The sequence below is a fragment of the Phaenicophaeus curvirostris genome, chromosome 16 (assembly GCF_032191515.1).
Source record: "Phaenicophaeus curvirostris isolate KB17595 chromosome 16, BPBGC_Pcur_1.0, whole genome shotgun sequence".
In the NCBI taxonomy this organism is placed as follows: domain Eukaryota; kingdom Metazoa; phylum Chordata; class Aves; order Cuculiformes; family Cuculidae; genus Phaenicophaeus; species Phaenicophaeus curvirostris.
Genome location: NC_091407.1, coordinates 16,965,723 through 16,982,358, shown reverse-complemented (window position 1 = coordinate 16,982,358; position 16,636 = coordinate 16,965,723). Strand labels below are relative to the sequence as shown.

The 16,636-nt window shown below is 53.5% G+C and overlaps 1 protein-coding gene across 6 annotated transcripts in view; it reads left to right on the top strand.

Annotated features, from left to right (window-relative positions):
• Positions 1–13,825, top strand: part of RAB11FIP3 (RAB11 family interacting protein 3) — a 93,030-nt gene extending 79,205 nt beyond the window's left edge. For all 6 annotated transcript variants that reach the window (XM_069870121.1, XM_069870120.1, XM_069870122.1 and 3 more), the window contains 7 exons: positions 976–1,079; positions 3,434–3,574; positions 4,532–4,613; positions 7,722–7,859; positions 9,299–9,454; positions 9,866–10,006; positions 11,470–13,825. In XM_069870121.1, the coding sequence (XP_069726222.1) occupies positions 976–1,079; positions 3,434–3,574; positions 4,532–4,613; positions 7,722–7,859; positions 9,299–9,454; positions 9,866–10,006; positions 11,470–11,583 (876 nt within the window). In that variant the 3' untranslated portion in view covers positions 11,584–13,825. The remainder of the gene's footprint in view (positions 1–975; positions 1,080–3,433; positions 3,575–4,531; positions 4,614–7,721; positions 7,860–9,298; positions 9,455–9,865; positions 10,007–11,469) is intronic.
• The last annotated feature ends 2,811 nt before the right edge of the window (positions 13,826–16,636 follow it).

Genomic DNA, 16,636 nt, shown 5'->3' with positions numbered 1-16,636 from the left:
AATTATAATGCAGAGAAGACCTTTAAAAATTTTAAAAATCAGTGGTTTTCCAAGTCTGAAAGTTGAATAAAACATGTGCCTGAAGGCATCTGGCTTGGTAAACCGTTTGTGTCCTCCTGGGAAAGGCTTTGTGATTCCACATGATTCTGCTTTTTCATACACCTGCCCGTCGCTTGCCCTTCTCCCCAGAGCGATGGCTCGGGGTTTGCAGACGGGCTCCTCGTTGCTTCTCTTCCAGAATTGTTTGTGTATGGGTGTAAATGGGATTTTGGGAACCACAAACTCTGCCCTCTGGGGTGGGAAGCACAGGAGCATCCCCATTCCCCTTTGCTTTTTGAAGTCATGCACTCTTTAGGGAAAGAGAATGAAAATGCAAACGCAGCTGAAATAATATAGGTACAAGAAGAAAAGACTCAGATCCTTCCAGCTAGCATCATTTCCTCCTACATGACTTTATTTACACGTGAAATAAGAGAAATAAGATCCTGTGAATCCAGGAACCTTCAGTCTTGTTTTAGTTAGTGTGTGGTTATCACCAGCCTCTGGGCTGCACTGGGATGCAGTGGAGCTCCAGCGAGCCAACTAGGACCCCTCTAGACCTCCGTGTTGGATTAAGGAAAGAAAGAGTGGAGTGTTTGGCCCCATATTGGTACATGGGAGACATCAAAAAGTGAGAAACCAGGGTGTAAAATGTTTTTTTAAAAGGATGCTTTAAATCAACCTGACGCTGATGCATCCAACCATCAATCTTTAAGTAGCTGGTGCAGGAATGAGGCTCCGTGACAGCTCGGGCTACCCTGTGCGGTGAAGACTGGGATGCAGGTAACACCAGGAACGGTGTTGGGGTGACTGAATCAGTACAACAAACTGAGGAAGCTCCAGAGTGAGCAGGGTGGGAGCTGCTCCAGCACTCGGTGCCTCTTTGCCAGTGGGTTTAAGCACAGGCGTCTGATCCTTCTCTCTCCTATCACCCAGGTGGTCTTTTTGGAGAAGCGGGTGACAGAGCTGGAGAAGGACACGGCCGCTAATGGTGAGCAGCACAGCCGCCTCAAGCAGGAGAACCTGCAGCTCGTGCACAGGTAGGGGAGCCTGGCTTGTGCCAGAGCCAAAGTGCAGCTCAGCATCGCCTGCCGTGCCTTTCCTTACCTCCTACGCATGCTGCAGCACCGGTCGCCTTTCCCGCAGGCCAGCTGCGGGCAAGAGATTCTGGGGTTAAATCCAGACAGGGTTCAGGCTGCTTTCTCTGCTACAGGGCTGTGGGGGGGATTGTGGCATCCTGAGTGAGCTTTGCTGGGGCTCTGGCAAATGCGCAGGAGCTTGGGAAGCAGCTTGCAGCTCAGGCAGGACCCAATGCTGCCCCACTCCAATGCTGCCAGCCTGCCTCTCCCTCCTTTGCAATATTCTGCTTTCTCTAGTAGTGCTGCTTAGGTCTTTGTTTATCTCTTTTCTTTATGTGACCCTCACCCTTTGCATGTCATAAAATCATAGAATGGTTTGGAAAGGACCTTAAAAGTCATAGAATCATAGAAACTTTGGGTTGGAAGGGACCTCAAAACCCATCCAGTCCCACCCCTGCCATGGGCAAGGACACCTCCCACTGGACCGGGGGCTCCAAGCCTCATGCAACCTGGCCTCGAACCCCTCCAGGGATGGGGCAGCCACCACTGCTCTGGGCAACCTGGGCCAGGGCCTCCCCACCCTCACAGCAAAACATTTCTTCCTAAGATCTCATCTCCATCTCCTCTCTTTCAGCTGGAAACCATTCCTGCTTGTCCTAACCCTGCCCTCCCTAATCAAGAGCCCCTCTCCAGCTTTCCTGGAGCCCCTTTCAGTACTGGAAGCTGCTCTAAGGTCTCCTCGGAGCCTTCTCCTCTCCAGGCTGAACAACTTCAACTCTCTCAGCCTGTCCTCATATGAGAGGTTCTCCAGCCCTTGGATCATCTTTGTAGCCTCCTGGATCATCCAGTTCCAACCTCCCTGAAATGGGGGATCCACCCTGAAAGGTCTCTGTGGGACTTTGGAGCTGCAGGGCTTGGCTTGGAGGTCTAAGGCAGGGGTCATGCCCCTTGGAAAGCTTCCTATTCGAGAAGAACAAACTCATTATGGACTCTTTCTGGCCCTTATTTCACCTGTTACGTCTGGGTTGAAGGTACAACAAGGTCCCGTCTCTACTGTACATGGCCAGCCTTGATCCAGTTGCTTTTGGATCCTGGCTGGGGTGCAGCCCTTTGGATCCCATTTAATGTAATCACTGTCTTCACTAATCCGGCAGGCTTCTTCCTTCCAGCAGCGTTTTAACCCCAGGAGATAAATCCAGCAGGAGTTTATCTATAGATAAACTGTAAGACTGTTAAGTAACAATCGTGTCAGGGAACCGAGCGATTCAAACAAAGGTTTCTCTAAGCCCTGATAAACTTTGCAGCGAAGGGAAGGTCTCCACTGCAGCGGCTTGGCCCAGAAGTGTCAGCCGGCTTTGAATCGAGTAAAGCTCCAAGTTGCTGCTTGAAGAGTGGGTTTGTCTGGCAAAAAAGCCTTCCCTGTGCAAAGCTGTGGTGTAAACTCCAACACACCGGCTTTCTGGCAAAGCTCTGCTCTTGGAGCGCTGCTGGGGTTGGGGGATTTGCAGCGGCACAGGGCGAGGGCTGGAGACTCTCTGGAGTATCTCAGCCCTGGCCGAGCAAACACGGCAGCTGCCGGCAACCGGCACAGTCCCAGCACTGCCTGGGACTTGCTGTTACACTGGCCCACAGCGAAAGTTGACCTGTGCATCCCATATATTTTTTTGTTGGGAATTTGGGAGAGTGAAAAGGAGAAGGATTGGGGTGAGATTCAGATTAAGCAGCTTGTCCTGGGCGATGCGGTGGCTGTCACCCACGGGCTGTGGGTTATAGGATTATGACTCTGCTTTCACCGTCACCTCTTCCCCTGGCTGCTCTCCCTCATAAAGAGGGGTTTGATGCAGCTTGGAGACTTGACAAACCAGAGGCAATACTGGAGTTGTTCCAGATCAAATGAGGCTTTAAGCAAACGCATCCAGTGGGAGGAGTCCCTGCCCATGGCAGGGGGTGGAACTGGATGGGCTTTGAGGGCCCTTCCAAGACAAACCATTCTATAATTCTCCAATACCAGCATGTACCACCTGGCTTGTTTTGTTTGAGTGTCATGTGGTCAGCGTAGTGTCCTTGGGGATTTCATGGACCATGTTGTGTTCCCACTGCATCTGCTGAAAAGAAGTGAAGCCCAGACCCACTTCCTACTTGAAACAGCGATGGGTGCACTTCCCCTGGCAGCTCACTCTGTTTTACAGTCTCCTTCTCCTGGTTATTCTTTGGGATGGGAGAAGGGTTGGGGAGAGAGTCTAATCACTCCCTTGGGATGGAAGCATGCTGGTGGTGAGCCGTTAGGAATGATTAATCCTCTCTCCTTTCTGCAGGGCAAACGCTCTCGAGGAACAGCTGAAGGAGCAGGAGCTGAGAGCTGACCAGACACTCCTGGAGGAGATCAAGAAACAGAGGGAGCTGCTGAGCAAAATGGAGAGGGAGAAGAGCATTGAGATTGAGAACCTGCAGGCCAGGTGGGGCTGGGGCAGGGGTGTGTGATGAAAGGGCTCCTGGACCAGCAGGCACACGCTGGGACACGTGTACAGGCTGAGCCTTTGCATCTGCAGCCTTTGGGGAGACAAAGTGTGGTAGACAGTGTGTTTAACTTGGTTTAAAGTGTAACTGAAGGCATTATAAACTCCTACCTTTGGTCTAAAATGAAACCCTTCCATGAACCTGTTCTCACACTCTTTATTCCCCGATCCAGCTGAAATTCAGTTCACGTTCTCCATCCGTGGGGCTGCCCCACAGTGTGGGAATGCAGAGGTAGTTTATTAGTGGTTGTTCCTGTGAGTAACCCATGGAAGTAGATTTGATCCTTAGATGTTTTCCACCTCCATGGATATGGGCAAGTATCTAGGATGGGTTGTCCACCAGGCAGTATCCTGGACAGGGTGCTTCAAAAGGAAACAGTGGTGTGGGAGAGGTTTCGTTTCAGGGGACAGGTTTTTTGATGGAGTGTTTTTTTGCTGCTTATCCAGAACAGGGTTTGCTATTGCTTAGCCCTTGCAGCAAATCAAAGATGAGGGCAGTGGGATTTTTTACTGGGCTTGTAGTACTGTGGCAAATGGATGTGACTCTGCCTGGAGAGTGCAAAGCTGAAGCCCTCTCTGAAGCCCTGCCCTGACTCTCCAGGCAATCTGTCTCCTGAGGCTGCCTGTGGACACAAACAAAGCCCTTGGTCTTAAAGAATAGCTTTGGGCCTGGTTGAGAGGGCACTGGACAGCGGGCTTGCCAGAAATCGTGTGGATCCCCTCCTTTATTCTCTTGGAATAGAAATACTCAGCTCTTGGGGTTTGCTTTCAAGAGATAGATCACTGCTGGCTTGCCTTCAGCGGGTCCTCATTTAGTATCCCTAGTAATGTTGCAACCAAGTCTGCTCCACTTAGGATGTCTGGAAGAGTTTCTTACACATCTTCTTGCTATTGCAGGCTGCAGCAATTGGATGATGAAAACAGCGAGCTGAGATCCTGCGTTCCTTGTTTAAAAGCCAACATTGAACGACTTGAAGAGGTGAGAACAGTGCGTGCTCAGGGTGCCCCAGCTGGAGCTGTTCCTGGGTTCACGCCTGGAGCCGAAATCCTCATTTATACAGACAGTCTACATGAGATCCATTTAATCTAATGAGCAAATCAGCTTCTGCCCCAAGAAGTGGTGGCTGTCCCATCCCTGGTGGTGTTCAAGGCCAGATTGGATGGGGTTTTGAGCTTCCTGATCCAGTGGGAGGTGTCCCTGCCCATGGCAGGGGATGGAACTGGGTGGGCTTTGAGGTCCCTTACAACCCAAACCGTTCTGTGATTCCATGCTTGTGCCTTCCAGTCCCTGCAGACCTCATCTCAGACCAAAGCTATCCTATACCACCACCCATGTAGGTTCCCAGTGTTGGGCTTGGAAGCTGGGACTGACAAACCCCTAAGAAATCCCTCTGTGGCCACGCAGCCTGCAAGAAGCCAAGCTGCAGTTCTGGCTCTTAGGAGAGGACTCATGCCCTCTTGTGGAAGCTTGTCCCCATCCCTGTAGGAGAGGCTACTACTAGGGAGGAAGAGGAGGAGGCATGCTTCATCTCCGCTTCCAGCCTGGGCAGATGCACACTCGCCTTGGATTTGTGTTGTGTTGAGTCTCCAGAGCACCGTGTTATCTCCCAGATCCTCTCCCCTCTTGCCCTTTAAGACAGGCCTGGGGTGGGAAGTGTGCTAAGGTGCTGGATATGGTCAAGATCCTCATTCTTCGAGGGAATTGTGGGCTACAGACATAACATCTGCTACAAAGGCTGTGTTTCATTTCTGTTTAAGCTTGTGGCAGATGTAGGATTGACCTCTAAGTGCAATCAAACCTCTCTGCACAGCTGAAGGCTCTCTGATCCATCTTTGAGCCTCTGGGAGAGCACTGCAGCTCCAGCTCTACCTGTGGTGTCCACGATGAAGTAGTCTTCATCTGCCAAGACCCTGTAAGCAAAGCACGTTGAGGCCAGGGGGTAGGAAAACCACTGCTGGTCTGAAGATACTTCTTGTCTAGGTGTGTTTGGCCACACAAAGTTGGTTTTGATCTGTAATCTCTCTGCAGAGAAGGCTGCTTTTCTCCCCAGTTAATGGGATTAAGGAGGAGTGAGAGGTGTAGTTGCTGCCCCTCCCTGCTGAGGAAGGAAGCCCTGCTGATAAACTATCTCATCTCTTGTCCGAAATCATGGTTTTGTTGTCAGTGTTGCAAATCCTGCTGGTGCAGTGCTTTTAGTCCTCTGCTCCAAGGACCAGGACCCCCACACCCAGCAGCCAGAAATCCCACCTGGAGCTGCTCCTCACCTCCTTGTGGCATAGTCTGTCCATCACCAGCCTTGCTTGCTGACAATTGTTGTCTTTCTGGAAGCCAAACCCTTCCCCATGGGAGAGCTGGGGTGGATGCTGTGAGCCTGGGGCGGTGTTAGCCTGGTCATGGGCAGAAGGGGCTGCTCTGCAGGGAAGTGTCCCACCTGCACCGTGACAAGCTTTACCTGCTGCCACTAACACTGTCAGGGTATATAACACTTTAAGAAGGGGCTGGAGCACAGCATCTGGGCTCTGTGTTTTACATCCTGACTAGACCTGGCCAAAAAATGATGTGACCAGCAGGAGTAGGGCAGGGATCGTCCCCTGCACTCGGCGCTGGGGAGGCTAAACCTCAAATCCTGGTTCAGTTTTGGGCCCTTCACTCCAAGAAAGACCTTGAGGGGCTGGGGTGTGTCTGGAGAAGGGAGCGGAGCTGGGGAAGCGTCTGGAGAACAGGGGTTGTGGGAGCGGCTGAGGGCCCTGAGGCTGTTTAGCATGGAGAAGAGGAGGCTGAGGGGAGACCTCATCACTCTCTGCAGCTCCTGGAAAGGAGTGAGGTGGGTGCTGGGCTCTGCTCCCAAGGAACAAGTGATACGATGAGAGAGAATGGCCTCAAGTTGTGCCAGGGGAGGGTTAGGTTGGATGGAAGAGAAAATTTCTCTCTTCAGAGCAGTGAAGCTGTGGCAGAGGCTGCCCAGGGCGGTGGGGGAGTCCCCATTTCTGGAGGGTTTCACAAAACACATGGCTGTGGCACTTTGTGACATGGTTTAGTAGGCACAGTGGGGTTGGGCTGACAGTTGGACTGGATGAGCTGAGAGGTCTTTTCCAAGCTTAATGATTTTCTGATCCTGTATTCCTTCTTGGTTCAGTCCTCAATTCAATTCTTTCCTATCTGAAACAAGAATGAGCATCCCTAAATCATAGAATCATAGAATCATCAGGTTGGAAGAGACCCACCGGATCATCGAGTCCAACCATTCCTATCAAACACTAAACCATGTCCCTCAGCACCTCATCCACCTGTCCCTTAAACCCCTCCAGGGAAGGTGACTCAACCCCCTCCCTGGGCAGCCTCTGCCAGTGCCCAATGACCCTTTCTGTGAAAAATTTTTTCCTAATGTTCAGCCTGAACCTCCCCTGGCGGAGCTTGAGGCCATTCCCTCTCATCCTGTCCCCTGTCACTTGGGAGAAGAGGCCAGCACCCTCCTCTCCACAACCTCCTTTCAGGTAGTTGTAGAGAGCAATGAGGTCTCCCCTCAGCCTCTTCTTCTCCAGGCTAACCCCGCCCAGCTCTCTCGGCCGCTCCTCATGAAGTCTGTTCTCCAGCCCCTTCACCAGCTTCGTTGCTCTTCTCTGGACTCGCTCCAGAGCCTCAACATCCTTCTTGTAGTCACTTCAGATCTTGGATTCCTGGCTTTTATGAAATTTAGACCCCAGGAACTGTATGATTTAATGTCTCTTCTTGGCCTGTAGCCACTGTGCTGTCCCCAGTCCTGCCACAGCCCTGTCCCAGAAAGCTGCCCAGAAAGCTACACACGGGCAGATATTTGCCTGTGTGCATTTGAGTCATCGCTTATTCCCTCTCTCTTAGTAGTGCTATTTTGATGTGTGGCTCCTCTTGCTGCTGCCAAAGACCTTGGGCTGTGAAGCCCTCAGACAACGAATGAAATCCCAGCAGGCAGATCATCCAAATGCGTCAGCGAGAAGAGCCTTCCCTGCAGTGCTCAGCATGCGCCGTGTCCTTGAATAAGAGGGAAGAGCCTTGGCAGCGCTGAATGAGAGTGGGCCCTGTGACTCTCGCCTTCCTTGTTGTTTACAGGAGAAGCAGAAGCTGCTGGATGAGATTGAAGACCTCACAGTGCAACTCACAGAGGAGCAGGAGAAAAAGAGGAAGATGGGGGACAAGCTGAGTCAGGAGAGGCACCAATTCCAGAAGGAGAAGGAGTCGACGCAGGAGGTAAGTAGAGTCGGGGCTGCCTTCAACAGCCTTGTCCCCCAGATTGGGGCTCTGAGGGGAAGCTGGAGGCAGCCTCTCCAAAAATAGGTGTAGCTGGAGCATTTGGTCCTGCCTGGGCAAAGAAAGGTAGCACAACAGCTTAACTGAGTATTAAATTAGCCAAGCGTGTCTGCATCTGCAAACCCCATGGGGCTCTGCCACCCTGCCCTTTTCCCCTGGGGCCCATTTCTCTCCTGCATGGAAGAAGCAGTGGCAGAAGCACTGTGGCAATGGCACGTGGAGGTGGGAGGAGAGGGCTGCAAGGCTGCCTGGGTGAGAGCTGCCAGCTCCTCTGTGCTAGGGGACGGAAAAACTGCTCCATCAGCCCCTTCCAGGTGCCTGGGTGGTTGATAATTCCAGCTGGAGGGTCAAGCGGGGCTTGTTGTTGTGGTATGAAAGCTGCTTTGGGCCTGAGAGTGGGATGGATTGTCATTTTGGTGATGTTGAGAGCACTCGGGATTTACAGTGCTCAGGCAGGAGGAACTGCCTGAGTGGGAGCCTGCATTGCTGGGGGTTCTGCTGCAGAGCTGGAACCAGCATCCAAACATGTCCTGGGCTGCATCCAGAGCACTGGGACCAGCAGAGTGAGGGAGGGGATTCTGCCCCTCTGCTCCGCTCTGCTTAGACCCCATGTGGAGTCCTGCGTTCAGCTCTGGAGTCCTCGGCACAGGAAGGACATGGAGCTGTTGGAGCGAGGCCAGAGGAGGCCATGGAGATGATCAGAGGACTGGGGCACCTCCTGTGCGAGGATCAGGCTGAGAGAGTTGGGGTTGTGCAGCCTGGAGAACGCTGTGGGGAGACGTTAGGGCAGCTTCCAGTGCTGAAAGGGGCTCCAGGAAAGCTGTGGAGGGGCTCTGGATCAAGGAGGGCAGGGACAGGACAAGGGGGAATGGTTTGAAGCTGCAAGAGGGGAGGTGGAGATGAGAACTTGGGAAGAAATGTTTTGCTGTGAGGGTGGGGACGCCCTGGCCCAGGTTGCCCAGAGCAGTGGTGGCTGCCCCATCCCTGGAGGTGTTCGAGGCCCGGTTGGATGGGGCTTGGAGCCCCTAATCCAGTGGGAGGTGCCTCTGCCCATTACAGGAAGTGGAACTGGATGGTTTCTGATGTCCCTTCCAACACAAACCATTGCATGATTCTGTGATCTCTGGTGCTGTAACAAAGTCCTTGTTGGAGCTTGGGCTGCTCTCATGTATTGAGGTCACTGCCCCTTTCCTGTTTGGTAGAGGCAGGGAGGAAGGAGAAGCCACGTGGACCCCCAGAAAGGGTCTGTTAATCCTGCAGTCGATGGGGTTGCTTCCAGCTGGAGGACCAGCCCAATTGTCACACCAGCCGTGACCAGTGTGATCTGCCATACTTGCAGGGGATGCAGCACTCAGTAGTCCCCTTCTCTTATGCTGCAGCTCATTGAGGACCTCAGGAAGCAGCTCGAGCACTTGCAGCTCTTCAAACTGGAAGCTGAGCAGCGAAGGGGCAGAAGCAGCAGCATGGGGCTCCAGGAGTACAACAGCAGGACGCGGGAGACGGAACTGGAGCAAGAGATCAAGCAGCTCAAGCAGGTACGCAGGGCTGGGAAGGAAGGGAAGCATCTTGGCTACATGGTCTGCAAAAGAAGATGCAGATTCCCTGACACGGAGGTGTGATCAGTGGGGACCAGGGGGCTCCTGACCATGGATCCATCGGCCCATTGCTTTCTTGCTGCCCTGTTCTGGGGGAAGGTTGGCTCCTTCTTCCAAAGGACAGCGTGTACACCAAAGAGTCCCTCTCTGCTGTGTCCCCTGGATCTCCCAAGCATCTCCCAGATTTCCACTGGTTCTCCAGGCTCTGCCAAATTTGAGTCAGGAGACAGTGCTGTTCCCAGTGCTGTGTGAGCTGCTGGTTAGGATGAGTGCCCCTGCTTTCCCGGGCCACTTCTGTTCTTGGGGCACCACGAGCTTCAGCAGCATCTGATGTTGGTCTTTTGTGAACAGGATAACAGGAGCCTTAAGGAGCAGAACGATGAACTGAATGGGCAGATCATTAACTTGAGCATCCAGGGAGCCAAGAACCTCTTCTCGGCCTCCTTCTCTGAATCCCTGGCAGCAGAGATCAGTTCAGTCTCCAGAGACGAGGTATGTGCCACTGGGTACCGCTTACATGGAAAGGGCTGGTGCTTCTTCTCTCCCCTCGGCCAACCAAGGGCATGGGAGAAACTGCTGTGTCCCCGTCTGTGCTGGAGGTCACTCCCAAAATCCACTCAAAAACTCTCGGGAGCAAAGAAATACCCACACAACTACTTGGGGAGCTTGCAGGGCTTACCCTGCCTGCCAGCCCTCTGTCCTGGGAACAGGGGAAGCTGCTTGCTTCTAGTTTGCTGATTCTGGCGGCTCTGCTTTGCCTGCCCTGTGACTGTCTTCCTCTTTCTGGGACAGACCAAGGAGTGCAGGGTGTGTCTATCTGCCTGTAGCTGCCTTAAAACTGCTCTTGAAAGGGATCTTGGCTTCCGTGGCTGTATCCCACGTGCTGGTGCACAAGCCTCCCTGTCAGAATATCACTCACACCCTGGGAGAGCACACATGTTTAGCGGGGCCAAGGGAGATGTGATGCTCCCTGCTTTCACCAAGGTCCCATCTGGCTGGGAACTTGAGGAAGGACAGGAGTGAGCAGGGCCAGTAGCTGAGGGCAGCACCTCAACTTGGGTCAGAGCTGCTCAAGGACAGGGAGAGGCTGGGGGAGCCCCAGAGATACCAGCACCTGCTCCTCTAGCAGGTGGGCTCAGCCTCCTGTGCCTGCGCTCTCACTGCGCTCTGGCACCCACTTGCATGGTTTGGAGACCTGGGGATCATGGAATGGTTTGGGTTGGAAGAGACCTCAAAGCCTATCCAGTTCTACCTCCCACTGGATCAGGCTGCCCAAGTCCCATCCAGCCTGGCCTTGAACACCTCCAGAGATGGGGCAGCCACCACTGCTCTGGGCAACCTGGGCCAGGGCCTCCCCACCCTCACAGCAAAACATTTCTTCCCAAGATCGCATCTCAATCTCCCCTCTTGCAGCTGAAAACCATCCCCCTCGTCCTGCCCTCTCTGATCAAGGGCCCCTCCACAGCTTTCCTGAAGCCCTTTTCAGTACTGGAAGCTGCTCTGAGGTCTCCATGGAGTCTTCTCTTCTCCAGGCTGCACAACCCCAACTCTCTCAGCCTGTCCTCGTACAGGAGGTGCTCCAACCCTTGGATCATCTCCATGGTCTCCTCTGGACTCGCTCCAACAGTTCCGTGTCCTTCCTGTGCTGAGGGTTATGACGTGAAATCACAATCCTGTGTTGAGGATGCAGGAGCATCTATCAGGGTAGACCCAGTGGGCATAAGGGTGTCCTGCAGGGCAGGAGCCGGGGCCTCTGCTGGGTGTTCCAGAGCCTGCAGAAATCACCTGTGACCCATCTGCTCCCTGGCAGTCCTGCTGTGAAGCACTTCTGCCTGGGCAGGAACAGAAGGAGGAAGAGGGTAATCTCTGTGGGTGCACAGAGCCACAAGAAGCCTCACTGGTCTCTGGGCAGCAGCAAGCAGGGACCTCTCACTCCCTCTCTCCCTCCTTTGCAGCTCATGGAAGCGATTCAGAAGCAAGAGGAGATCAACTTTCGCCTGCAGGATTACATCGACAGGATCATTGTGGCCATCATGGAGACGAATCCCTCCATCCTGGAAGTGAAGTAAGAGCAGCCGAGATTCACCGGCCGCGTGCTTGTCGATGGGTGTGGATTTGGTGCTCTGAGAGGATAAAGAGGGACTCAAAACGTCTTTGCTCTTGATGAAGGCACAAGGAAGCATCGCGTCAGACCGGTGGGTGAATTAGCCAGCGGACCAGGGAAAAAGAAAACCAGCAGCAAGGCTTCGTTGTCTTACTGTGCTATTTTGAAACCCTTCTGGTTCTGAGGGGTGAAAGGGAACCTGGAGAAGAAACCCAGGCACCAGACAACTGGAGGAAGGACCTGCATCAGCCCCGCTGCCGTGAAGCTGGGAACTGTTCTGACAGCGGCACGCAGGGTGCAAGCAGGAGCTGTAAGGAGAGGATTTCTCTCAACTGTGGGATAACGGGACAGAGAAGGAATAAGCGGTGCTGGCATTTTCCCTTCCTGCCCTGTCCAGCCCCAGTAAATGCTTTGCCAAAGTGTCCCTGACACACTCACTCACTGGGGCAGAGCTGGGAAAGAGGGAAACACGTCCCGGACTTGTAGAGGTGTTTTTTTAATGAACTTAATGCAAATGTCCACATTCAGCTGGCGCAGTTAATCCTTGCCGTGCCGCTTCTGCTCAGGAAGTGGTTGTGTGCAGAGAGCTCCCTGGCTCCTCTCTCCCTCACAGAAAGAGGCAGGCGAGCGGCTGCCTTCGGGACAGGGCATAAGCGCACTTTGTCACCTGCCTCCTTATTTATTTTCGCTGTCCGTGGCTCACTACCGTCGGCCCCGCCACCCTCTTCCCCGCTCCCAGCTCTGCCACGGGCTCTGTGGGCGCCTGCTGAGCTCTCAGAGGAGAGGTGGGACACACGGGTGCTGTCTGTCCAGCCTGCAGGGACTGGGGAAAGGCTGCGACTCTTCAACTTGCACTGGAGGCTGGTCCTGGCCACCTCGCCCCATCCTAGCTTGGCTTGCCTGGCATGGCACGGGGGCATGGAGCCGCAGTGGAGAGGGCTGAGCTCTCCACGTCACCTCCCAAGGTCCCTGGCCTGGGGACAGTGTGCCATTCCCACCTGGAGCAGGGCTCTGCTGGTGATAGCTGCAGTCCTGGAGGGAGAGCCTGCTCCAGCCACCTTTCCCTGCTTTGCCCTAGGAAACGGAGCAGCAGATCTCATTTCTCAGCCCCCGGCTGAAATATCGATGCCGCGGGTGAGAGGAGAGCAGAGGATCCAACAGCAGCTCCCTGAGAAACAAAAGCCATGTTTGCACCAGACAGCTTTTGGCTCGCTGGCACAAGTGGCCGTGGTGGAGCATCAACCTGGGGAGCGGCCGCTTCCACCACCCCGCTCCTCTCTGGCTCCCGGGAGGAGGTAGCCGGCGGCTTCCCAAGGATCCAGCTTCACTCAGTACCTCAGGCCCCCAAAAAGCGGTTCTTTTTCCTGCTTGTCAGGTTTTAGAAGTGCCGAGTGGCCTGAACACATAAGCCACAGCGATCCCTTGGCCTCCGGTGCGTTGGGGGGGCCACATCTCCCCAAAACGCTTTCCCAGCAGAGCAGCCCACGCGCTGTTTGTGCCGGGAGAGGTGGCAGCTGCCTTCAACCTCCCTCTCCCCCTCCTTTCGAAACACTTCACCTCCGGGCGCTCAAACCCCATGGCCTTGAGCCCCAAAACCCTTGGGTGAGGTGAGCGCCAAGCACTCCCGTACCCCTTCTCGTCCCCGGCATCCAGTCCCCTCCCTGCCCCGAGTCGGCGGGAAGAAGCCACGTAATGTAGATTTCCAGAGAAGTTTTGGGTGTAAATCAGTGTATACTTAGAGAGGGAAAATTTTTCTATCTTCTAGAGTAGGTATTTTTATAGAATGAAGGTTGATCATTTTTTTAATACTTTAAAGAAGAGAGAAATGTATCTGTGTATACACAAAAAACATATCTATATATATATAAATATATAAATATGGGAGATCTGCCTTTCTCGACTTGGGATCGTGGATCCCTGGTTCAAACACTTGTCTTTTTTTTCCTGTCGCTCACAAAGAGGTACTGTAACTGTAAATAAGCACCGGGAAAAAAATATTAAGCAAACAAAGCACTGACTTGCACATTCACCATGCTTTAAAGGCCCTATGGAAAAGGAAAAGAACCAGCCCAGAAACTGTACTTCCCTAAAAGGTTCCTCTTTCCCCACCGGTATGTGAAGGAATTCCCCCCAAAAAGAGGCAAAAACAGTATTGTCTTAACTGATGTATCAATTCTTGTTGGATTAAAAGCTGTTACTATTCCTGCCCCGAGAGTTTCTTTCTGCAGGGGAAGCTCCAAGCATCCTCACAGTGGGGCTGGACCGGAGTGGAAATGCCACTGCCCTAAAGAGGGTCTTGGGTTTGGGGGGTTGTGGATTAAGGAGGGAGACAAACCCTCCCCACCAGTCGAGCTCTGCAGGTGGGAAGTGGGGAGGAGTCACCCATCCCTGTCCTGGTGGGATCCAGGTGGAGTGAGTGACCTTTGGAGCTGGCCTGGTATCCCCCTAGGTGTCCTCCGACCTGGCCAGAAGCCCCAACCTGACCAGGAATCCCCCAGCCTGACTGCGATCCCCTTGCCTGATTGGGACCCTCCACAGCCTGGCCGGGACTCCCTTGTCTGACCAGGACCCCCCAGCTTAACCAAGACGTCCCCAGCCTGGCCAGGACCCCCTTTCTGGGGAGCTTTGGGGCGCTGTGGCTCAGCCCCACCAGGGAATTGCTCAGGGTTTGCTCTGGGGACGTCCTGGAGGCTTTCCTGGTCCTGTACTGCGCTAAACCTCTCCAAGCACCCAGCTGCCGAACCACTCCAAAAATCCCTTAAATGCTCTAAACCACCCAGCTAAGCTGCTCCACACCTCTTTAAGCTGTCCCCCACCTCCTCCCAGCTCCTGTAAGCTGCCCCAAAGGGCTCCAGCCTGCAAAATTCCCCCTCAGCTCCTGCAGTGCCTCCAGATGACTCCAGGCTCTTGCTCTCAACTCTTCTGAGGACCTCGGGAGCACCTGGAGCTGCTGCAGAGAGCTTGGAGTGCTGGGAAATGCTTCTGTCGTGCTTTTTGCTCTCGAAAACACCCCAGGTGAATGTTGGGGTTGTCCTTTGCAGGGACAACAGTTGGACTCGATGATCCTTGTGGGTCCTTTTCAACACAGGACACTTACAAGACTATGATTCTATAATTCATCCTTCTCCGAGCCACTCTAGAACACCTCTATAGGGCTCAAAACTGTTCTGCACCCCTCAAAGGACCAAGATTTCTTGAAAGCTGGAGCACCTCCTGTACGAGGACAGGCTGAGAGAGTTTGGGTTGTTCAGCCTTGAGAAGAGAAGGCTCCACGGAGACCTTAGGGCAACTTCCAGTACTGAAAGGGGCTCCAGGAAAGCTGGGGAGGGGCTCTGGATCAGGGAGGGCAGGGATAGGATGAGGGGGAATGGCTTTAAGCTGCAAGAGGGGAGATTGAGATGAGATCTTGGGGGAGAAATGTTTTGCTGTGAGGGTGGGGAGTCCCTGGCCCAGGTTGCCCAGAGCAGTGGTGGCTGCCCCATCCCTGGAGGTTTTCCAGGCCAGGCTGGATGGGGCTTGGAGCCCCTGATCCAATGGGAGGTGTCCCTGCCCATGGCAGGGGTGGAATGGATGGGCTTTAAGGTCCCTTCCAACCCAAACCATTCCATTTGGGCAGTACCAAAGCACTTGCATTGCTCAAATAGCTCTCAGGCTCCTCAAACCAGCCCTAAAAGGCACCAAGATACTGAAACTGCTTGGAGGGGCTCAGAGTAGCTCTTAAACGTCCTCTAAACTCTTCTAAAACTCCTTGGAATAGCTCAAAATGGATCATAAAAAAAAACCAACCAACCCTTGTAGCAGCTCTGAAGCACTCTAAGCCTCCTCTGCCTGGCTGTGAAATGCCTCAAGTGCTTGAACACCCTCCACAAGGCCCCTGGAACTCCTCCAGCCCTTCCCATCACCCCTCTCTGTTCAGTAACGTCCCTAAACTTCTCCAAACAGTTCAAAACCACCCAAACCCCTCAACTCCGAACAACACCAAAGAGGCATAAAGCAACCTTAAACCAGCTCCACGCTGCTCCGAAGCTGCTCTGAAACTCATCAGAGTACTTGTAACCACTTGGAAGCACACAGATGCTTCTGCGCGCTCTCGGGAAAGGTCTCCAAAAGGGTTGAAACCTCTCCAACCTCTTTGAAACTGCTCCAGAAAAGCCCTAAAGGTCCAAATGTCTTCACATCCTTCAGAACAGCCCCAGAGCTGCTCCAAAGGACTCTTCCCCAGCACAATGGTGCCTCAGCACTACATTATTATTTGTGATAAATAAATTAAATGTATTTAAATCAATATATTTCATAGAATCGTGGAATAGTTTGGGTTAGAAGGGACATTAAAGCCCATCCAGTTCCACCACCCTGCCATGGGCAGGGACACCTCCCACTGGATAAGGTTGCTCTTGATTTGAAATGGATTTCCACCGGGGTTAAAGGTTTGTGGAGCTTTCATAGCTCCAAAGCTCCTCAGGAGAGCTGAGCTGCTTCTCAAACACTGCTCTGAAAAACACTGGGCAGCTCTGGTTTCTCCGGTGGGATGCTCCAGCTGTGGATGGGGAAACCAGCAGGCAAAAAGCTGTAGGGTGGCTGGTGGGAATCCATCTGGCTCCTTCCCAGGTACAGAAATCATAGAATCATAGAATGACTAGGTTGGAAAGGACCCACTGGATCATCAAGTCCAACCATGTAGACTTGTTTGGTTGAAAAAGACCTTTGAGATTATGGAATCCAACCATCCTTGTGCACTACTGAACCAGATCCCTGAGCACCTCATCTCCCTGGCTTTTAAACCCCTCCAGACCCCACCACCTCCCTGGGCAGCGGTTCTAGTGCTGTGGTCCCTGGCACCTCTGAATGCCCCCCAAACCTGGCCATGACCAGGTCCACCACGGCCACATCCCGCATCCCCCAGCAAGGAGGCCGCAGTGGGGCCACGTCCAGCAGGACCCGCGGTGCTGGGACCCCAGCGCAGGAATGCACCGCAACCACCGGGTGTTGACTCATGGTTGGAGGGTGGTGAAGAGCAG